At 42.0% G+C, this 9,157-nt stretch overlaps 1 protein-coding gene across 1 annotated transcript in view; it reads right to left on the bottom strand.

Moving 5' to 3' along the window:
* phf1 (PHD finger protein 1) overlaps nt 1–9,157 on the bottom strand; it is a 21,296-nt gene extending 12,139 nt beyond the window's left edge. Inside the window, exons 1-7 of the mRNA XM_024258355.2 lie at nt 8,423–9,157; nt 7,877–7,955; nt 7,722–7,803; nt 7,551–7,637; nt 4,580–4,674; nt 3,227–3,375; nt 2,448–2,543 (exon numbers count right to left, since the gene is read on the bottom strand). Coding sequence (XP_024114123.1) covers nt 2,448–2,543; nt 3,227–3,375; nt 4,580–4,674; nt 7,551–7,637; nt 7,722–7,803; nt 7,877–7,954 — 587 coding nt within the window. The 5' untranslated portion in view covers nt 7,955; nt 8,423–9,157. The remainder of the gene's footprint in view (nt 1–2,447; nt 2,544–3,226; nt 3,376–4,579; nt 4,675–7,550; nt 7,638–7,721; nt 7,804–7,876; nt 7,956–8,422) is intronic.

Below are 9,157 nucleotides of genomic sequence, written 5' to 3'. Positions count from 1 at the left end.
GAGGATCGGAGCTTGAGGAGTTCTGGTTAGGAACAGTCAGCACGTCAAAAACGTATTCCTCGACATCATATCTGTCTCTCATTCATTAAGACAGAGACATCCACAGACGGAGCTGGTAGCCCTTTCGACACGCGGCGCGGCGACAGAAACACATTTTTTGACGAGCCGCGAGCAGCAAATTCCCCGCGCGGGAAATCGCGTTTGGTGCTTCATGGCTCCTCCTCCGCCCAGCTGATTGAAGGAAGGAATAAATGATAGACAGAGGCACTGGACAGACCGCCGATGTCCCGCCTCCAGAGTCATATACCTCACTGTGATTGGTTCATTCAGCTCTGCACATAACAACGGTCATTCATATCAGCCTTGCGGGCCGCACGAACAGTAATCTTTCATATGAAGACGCGGGCCGCAAATCATCATCCTGCGGGCCGCAAATGGCCCGCGGGCCGCGAGTTTGAGACCCCTGCATTACAGTCTCAATTCTGTTCAGACCAAACCAACGCTGAGTCAGTTTATCACATATTTACACATTTGATCAAGATTTTTACCTGACAGAGCACTAGGGCCACCATAAAAATAAAAAATAAATACATTTAATGTAATATTATGATAGAAAAGTTGTAATTTTATCCAAATAAATTCATAGAATTTTTGGTTAAAAAAAAGTCATTAATTTACAATCCTTAAGTTATAATTTCATAACCTGTAAATTAAGAATTGACAAGATTAAAATCATAATTTTATGAAGCAAAAAGCTTTTTACTAAGAAAAATACAGGCTTGACAACTACGAAAAGAACCAATATCATGTTGTAGTTTGAGAGATGTAAATCATATTGGTACTTTGATTACTTCAGTGTTGGTTTCACAGATAATGAAAGAGTATTTTAGTGATTGTACGTTGTTTTATTTTATGGACATTGAAAAAAATTAGCAGGAAACCGATCTTCTTCAGAAGAAGATTCTTGACTTTGGATTTTCGGCGGGCACACCGTCAACGCTGTCAGCAGTACACTATTGTTGCAGAGGTCCAAATGCATTATGGGACATGGAGTCTTGGGGCTAAATAAGATCACTGATAGATTTAGTCGAGTGTGATATGGATTGAGGCGTACACAACACCTAATTTTCCAAAAAGTATGACTTATTCCTTATAAAATTATGACTTTATACTTTAAAATTTATGATTTTTTTCTCTCAAGTTTACAGCTTTATTCTAATAAAATTATGGCTTCTTTCTCATAAATTCACGACTTGATTTTTGTAAATTAATTATTTTTTTTTTAATTTAAGAGTTAATTCTTGTAAAATTATCACTTTTTTCTCATATTTTCCAACATTGTTCTCATAAAATTAAAAGCTTTTTTCAAAAATTTACTACTTAGTACTTTTTTGCATAAATGTACTACCTTATTTTTATAAAATTATGTCATTTGACTAATAAATTTACCACTTTATTCTTGTAAAATTACAACTTTTTCCCTCAAAATCATAATTTTATTCTTGTAAAATTGTGTCTTTTATTCGCATATTATTACAAGTTCATGATAAATTTACAACTTTATTCCCAGAAATGTACAATCTTCAGGATGTATGACTTTTACACATAAATTTATGACTTTATTCTTGTAAAATTACAACTTTTTCTCAAAAATGTACCACTTTATTGTCATAAAATTAAGACTTTATTCACGTGAACATATCACTTTGTTGTTGTAAAATTATAACTTGTTTTTTTTTTTATAAATGTACTACTTAATTCTATATTATATTATATATTAATATATCTTTTTCTGATAAATTTACAACTTTTTTCTCCAAAATTCTTGACTTTATTCATGTAAATGAATGACTTTTAACACATACATTTATGAATATATTCTTGTAAAATTACTAATTTCTCTCATAATTTTACAACTTTGTTCTCATAAAATTATGATTTTTTAAAATAAATTTACTACTTTATTCTTATAAAATGTAATACTTTTTTTCTAACAATTATGACTTTTTTACTCTCGTAAAATTATGTTTTTAAAAAAAATAAATGTACAACTTTATTCTTTAAAAATTACAACTTTGTTCTTATAAGTTTACGGCTCTAAAATAATCTTGTGAATTTTTCCTTGTAAAATTATGACTTTTTTCATAACTCAACTTTATTCTATTTTTTATAATAGCCTGAATAATCCATCATATGACTTATTTATTATTATTATATTTATCAAATTTTATATATACTTTACTCACTCTGTTTCTTTCTGCGTTTCTGAATGCAAACTTTCTGAAGTGAATTTAAATTTTATCTAAAGAAGAATCAGTTTATCGGCTGCAATAAAGGTAAAAACACAATAAAACAAAAAACAAATAAAGACATCAAATGAACCTCGTGATTATTGTAAATGTTCGCTCCTGCACCAGACTGCAGTCTGAAACCCCGGACGGCCTCACCTGTCCCCGTACAGCAGCGGCTTGGTTAGGCACTGTGTGCACGCCTCGTGGAACCACTGACCACAGCTGCTACACTGCAGCATTTTCAGGTTCCACCTGCAGACGAGTCAAGCAGACGAGTCAAACCACTTTTAAGACCCACTCCAATCATCTTCACCAGTCAAAGCCTCACTCATGAGTACGCCGTTTTTAGCCAAAATCAACAGAAAATCAACAAAATCAGCAGTTCATTAGAAATTTACCTCCGAGTTGAGGACGGCACTGGTGGTGCGCAGCAACCCCGCCCCCCTTTACCATCACCCATAACTGAGCTGTTTACATGGTCTCCTGCTAGCTTACAGCGCTAACCTAACATTAGCAGTGCAATGAAAACGGCGAGGATTATCAGAGCTATCCAGACGTGCACGTTAGATCCAGAATCCAGCTCAGACGAGGAAAACAAAGACGTTCATGGATCTATTTGTCTGCAAATGAATACATCAGAATAGAGCGGAGCAGGAATTTAGTGGCCCAGCATGTTTTCTACGTCACAAATATCTTTTTTCAAACAGCATTTTTTTGTCTGCTATAGCGATTTGGATAAAAATAAATACTCATAAATCCAATAATAAGCTTAATTTTCTTTATACATGTCCTCCATCGTCAGAAAATTGTAAAAACTGTATTTTTATTGGAGTGAGTCTTTAAAGGAAATTGAAAAAAACAAGCGGATAACGTGCAGGGCAGCTGAGGTTTGTGAGGTTTGTCCCTCACTGGCCTCTGTAGGGTCGCTCACTCACTCTCCAGGTCCGGCACAGTAGCAGTAACACTGCTGCTGGTTGGTCAGATGCTGCGGGTCCCAGTCCAGAGACGACAGCTGGTACGGGAGCCGCAGCTTCATGAACTGCATGAGCCGGGCGAAGCGTCCGCGCTTCAGGGCCCCGCCTCTCTGCCAACACAGGACACAGCTGATTGGTTGGTTTAATGGGAGCAGACTCAACAAGTGAAGGCCTACATTGAAGTATACTTCTCTGAGCTACTGTGCAGTTTATCTACTTCGTAGCTAGTCTCTGTCCATAAATGATCCTTAAATTTCTCCAGAGGAACATCCAGCCCGCAGGACCAAGTGGGCCCCATATGGTTTAGAAGTGGCAGAAAATGTGGACCCTGATTGGGTTTGTCCAGTTTCTATAGTGGCCCCACCTGTGTTTGGCCACATTGACTTAAGTGGGAATTCAGTGGGTTAGCTGGCTACGCTAGCCAGCTAGCGTAGGTGGACAGCTCCACTGTAGCGAGCTCTGCAGTACCAAGCTAGCAAGCTCAACTGTAACATGTTAGCAAGCTCCTCTGTATTTCATTAGCGAGCTCCACTGTAGCAAGCTAGCGAGCTTCTCTGTAGTGAATTAGCAAGCTTTGCTATAGCATGCTAGTGACCTCTCCTGTATCAAGATAGCAAGCTCCGCTGTAGCATGCTAGCAATCTCCTCTGTAGCGAATTAGCAAGCTTTGCTATAGCATGCTAGTGACCTCCACTGTATCGAGCTAGCAAGCTCCGCTGTAGCATGCTAGCAATCTCCTTTGTAGCGAATTAGCAAGCTTTGCTATAGCATGCTAGTGACCTCCCCTGTATCGAGCTAGCAAGCTCCGCTGTAGCATGCTAGCAATCTCCCCTTTATCAAGCTAGCAAGCTCTGCTGTAGCAAGCTAGCGAGCTCCTCTGTAGCAAGCTAGCAAGCTCCACAGTAGCATGCTAGCAAGCTCTGCTGTATCGAGCTAGCGAGCTCCACTGGTTCGAGCTAGCTAACTACGCTGTAACGAGTTCTGCTGTACCGTGCTACTGAGCTCCTCTTTAGCGAGCTGGCAAGGTCTACTGTAGCATGCTAGTGAGCTTCTGTGTAGCGAGCAAGCAAGCTCTGCTGTATTGAGCTAGCAAGCTCCACTGTAGCAAACTAGAGAGCTCCGTTGTCCACCAGGCGACTGGCTAGCATAGCGAGCTAACCCACTGAGTTCCCACTAAAGTCAATGTGGACAAACACCACAGAAACTGTTTACAACCCCATCTGTGGTCCACATTTTCCTCCACTTTTAAACCTCATGGGTCCACTTAGCCTCGCTGGCTGGAATAGCCAGTAATTCCTGAGATCCGCCGCCTGACCTTGGTTGCAACTGCAAAGACGCACTGCCGACATATCCAAGAATCGCTGTCAGCTTCCGGCTCGACGGTTGGCGTGTGGCACTCCAGATGATAACCTGCAACGGCAAAAAGAGGCAGAGCTTTCATTTCTGTTAGCAGCAGGAGGAGGGTAATGACAGAGCGGCGGCGTGCTCGCGCTTTGACAGCAGGTTTCAGAAAACACACAACGACCCCGTTTGCATTTGGAAAATGGAGGAAGAGTTCGCCTTTTCTCAGAGTCTGTGTTCACCTGACAGATCTGTGATCAGAGGATGGAAACATTTGCTTCCATTTCCTGCCTGCGCATCCCGCCGCTGAGTGTTTTTAAAACTTCCTTCCACCTGCACTTCAGAAATGTCGTTTTATCTTAGCGGTTTAATGGCCCGTCACTCAAAAATGTGTTTTACTCGGCTGGTGTGTGACCTTCAGCGTGCAGAACAATGCCTGTGCAGAGCCCAGCGCACTCACAGATCATTTGATTTCACTTTTCCACTCAAGTCCTACAACCTGACGCGTGCATTTGTAACTGGCTGAGGTCAGAGCTAAAAAAAATTAGACTTTTGTTTTTTTTAGTGGTCTGATGCAAGGACTCTCACAACAATACTGCCAGATTACACCAATCACATTTGTTGTTTTTTACCAAACCAGTCAGTCAATGTGGACACTTTTCCACTCACTCTTTCTTCAAAGATGAAAACTGTATTTTTGGTGTTTTTAACATGTTCTTGTGCCATTTTCTGATAATGGCGGACAGATATAAGGAAAATAAACCTTAAATAAAATTTCTGATCATTTCTTTTTTTTCAAAACCTTGTGAATCAGGACAAAATAAGGCAATTTAAAAAATATGGTATTTTACATGAGCAAACTTCCTGCTTCACTCCATTCTGATGCACCACTTGAAGACAAATAGATCCATGAACGTCTTTGTTTTCCTCGTCTGAGCTGGAATTTAACTAAAACATGTAGAGGTAAATATCTCCAATACTGCTCGCCATTTTTGGAGCATCTGTAATGCTAGGTTGGGGGTGTGAGAGACTTTAAGCTACTCCAATAGCTCCGCCCACAACTCAGAGGTGTATGAACTTGAGCTGCTCTGCAGAAACTACGTCCTAAAAATGGCATTAACATATTTGAAAGACGAATGGGAATGCTTTGAAAATAGATCACAAAAAAATTAATCGATATTATCGATTTATCGCCCAGCCCTAATTAAAAGTCATTTTTAGAATATTTGTAGTAATCGATTCACTTTCCCCACTACTCAGGTGTAACATACGGTTCATCCGATGTTAAAATCTAGAATACCGGCATCTCTAGTGTGAACCATCAATTTTCTGTTAAACTAAGTTTGCGTCGCCCTCGGCAACGAACGTTCAAGCAACCACTTCTAATAAAAAGTCTATGTAAACGCATGTAGACGTATTCAAAACTATCGGCTTCATGCACACATTCTTAAGACCTTTTTGGGTTCTACGAACTCGTTAAAACTACTTTGACCAATCAGAGACTTGTATTTGGTAGTGACGTATGGATAGCGTCGTTTTTTAATACACGGAAGTACCAGCTGTTTGAAAATTGATCACAAAGGAGAAATTAATTAAAGTGGTTTGTTCCCAGATGGAAAAATTAAAGACATCAAGTCTTTCATATATCGGGATAGAGCTGTGAAAGAAAAAGTCTGGAGCCAGATATCGTAAGATTCTTTTTAAGTCCATACATTTTGTTGGAAGAGTTTTTGATTGATCTGATTGATCATATTTTTATGAGCTCACATTAAAAAAAAATAAGAAAACACTAAAGAGGAAACCCAAAGTTGGAGTTTTTTTTTCAGCAGACTCCTGGCTGGCCGGTTAAAACACTTAAAAAAATAGCGTCACACACATTCATTCATAAAAATGAAACACTATCTTTCAGGAAATGCTTCTATTGTCCTCCACAGTCAAACTTCTTCAGCATCTCTGAGACAAAAGTCGATGTGCTGGGACTCATCGGAGAGGCCGACATTCCCGTCGGGGAGTTATGACCCCACAGTCACCTGTTCCTTTACCTCCATACACGCCAACCGGACATCAGGGGTTTAAAACCAGAAGGAGGTCAATGTCAGATAAAAACTTTGATTTTGAATTTTAACCATATAATTAAATTTAGCATTTTAAGAAGTTATTTAGGCATTTCGAGCCTTTAATTGTGGGAAAAATTGCCTAAAACTCTTAATAAAGGCAGCACTTTTTAAAGCAACTTTTCATCTTTTTATTAATTATTTTACGTATTTTTACAAAATACTAAAAAAAAAATCAAGTTGTCTTCAAAGTGCAAAAAACTTTTTGAATGAGCCCCATCTGCACTAAAGCTGCATTTATAGCTGATTCGACACTTGATTCTGATTATAGGATCTTGAGGATTTGAACCCACAAAACCCCGATCTCAGGGTGGACACTCCACCACCAGATCGCTGAGCTGATCACTACAGTTAAAAGCTGCAAATTTCAATGCAAAGTTCACCAAAATAAAGGCAAATTTTGAGATATTTTGCAAAAACTTGATCAAAATTCTAAGTGTGAATTCACAAGCAAATAGTGATAAGACAACCCAAATCATGAAACTAACACTGCTGTGCTTTAGAGGTAAGTTTTGTTTCTTTTAAAAAGCCCAAGTTTCTAAAGAAAAAACTGTTTTTTGTGCTTCATTTGCCTCTTTAGAAGTGCCTCCTCTGCAGAAAGATGCTCACTTCATCTCCGAGAGATTGACGGATCCAGATCAGCGCTTTGAACATTTGGAGTTTTTTAAATTAATATTTAACTTTTTCTTACAGGAGGTGATTATATTTTCCAGCTGCTGTGATATTTTTGATCCTTCAGATCTTGGTTTTGATCAGGATGTGACGGTTTTTCTGCATCACCTTCAAGGTCACTGCAAGAACCCCTGACGGGTCAGGAGGAACTTTCCTTACCGTGGCGACATTTCAAACAATTGATGAGCGGTTCTTTGAGAGGCGGGGCGTCACAAATGCAGCAAACTTCTTCCCCTCCGGCAGCGACTGAAGTAGAGACAGAAAGAGACGTCAGCGAACACTTATGAGGATCCTCTGATCTGCATTCAGGAGCACAGAAGTTCTCCTCACAGGAGTGGATGTCCTTCCTGAGCACCCAGAACTCGGAGTTGTCCTCGAACCTCACCAGACAGCACTGCTTGACTCCATCCACCTGAGAGCCAGACAGCAGGTTATCAGGTTGGCTGACACCCTCACCAGTGTGCCCCCCCACTGCAAGCACCCACTCTTTTGACGTTTCCGAGGTACAGAAGTCCATCACTCCACCGAGCCAACACATCATCTCCCTCACTGACTCCCCCCATCCTGAGGAGAGACACAGAGGAGAAGGAGAGCAGGGCTCATGTGCAATTGAGATCTGATTTATTTGCTGACAGAGAAGGGGGGGGGGGTTATGGCCCCCGCTGAGGCTTTATTGCAAGAAGAAAAAAAGTGGGAGGGGGGTGAAAATCCTCCTCTTTTAATGGATGAGCATGGCGACAGGCTGTATCCGCCACAGTGAGAGATGAGAGTACACAAGCAGAGAGCAAGACAAATGATCAGTGCACACATCACACGCGCACATGGAGACGGAAAACCCCGCATGATGGCTGCTGCAACACCGTCTGACTCAACTCCAACTAAACTTGCGTGAAACGACTCTGCAGGCGTGATCCCTGCTCACTGAGCATCTGTTCCAGTGCATGCACTCAATTACAGGCGGATGACAGGGATGCGGAGCCCGCAGGCGGCGCGCGCCCCGCGCCTCGCGCCTCCCGCGGCCGCTCAGGTACCTGTCCGCGCGAACTCCTTCCCGTCGGGGGTCACACAGATTCCTGCAGGCTCATCCGCCGAGACTGCCCAATTACGCCGCGTGCGTGTTCGCCAAAAGTGGAGGGCGTGCGTGCATGCTCCCCCGTCTGCGCGGCGCCCGTGTGCGTGCGTGTCAGTCAAGTCTTCAGCGAGCAGGAGCAGGAGGAGGAGGAGGAGGAGGAGTGCGCCGTCCGTCTCTCAGTCTAGTTTGTCCGTCCTCCTCCTCGGTGCCGTTTCGTCATGTTCCGTCGCTGTTGCCCCCCCTCGCCCCCTCCTCCTACCCCCGGTGCTGAAGGCGTGTTTGTCAGAGCTGCGCCAGAGACGCCATCACCGCACGCGCAACGCCGACTTGTTGTGACGCAGACATAAAACACGAGGATGGGGGGGTGACAGGGGTAAGGAGGTGGGGGGGATTCTGTCTACGAGATTGACCCCCAATCAGGGAGACTGTGGGAATGTGGCGGCGCGAAAGAGAGAGCGCGCGCGGCGACAGCGGCCAATTAGGAAGCCAATTAGTGAGTTTAGGCGCCCCATTAAGTGGCACGTGACTCTCTCAGACGATCTGAATAAAAAATGAAGGATTGGGGCCAGAAAAGCGGATCAATAACTACATGAATAATGAAATAAATAACCCGAGAGTCCACCTGGACAGGTGTTTGTAAATCAAACGGATTCTTTTGTCCCGGATTTTAGTCTGAAAATCAAAGATAACTCGA

This window comes from Oryzias melastigma, linkage group LG16 (assembly GCF_002922805.2).
Source record: "Oryzias melastigma strain HK-1 linkage group LG16, ASM292280v2, whole genome shotgun sequence".
Lineage (NCBI taxonomy): Eukaryota > Metazoa > Chordata > Actinopteri > Beloniformes > Adrianichthyidae > Oryzias > Oryzias melastigma.
This window is presented reverse-complemented; position numbering and strand designations above follow the sequence as displayed.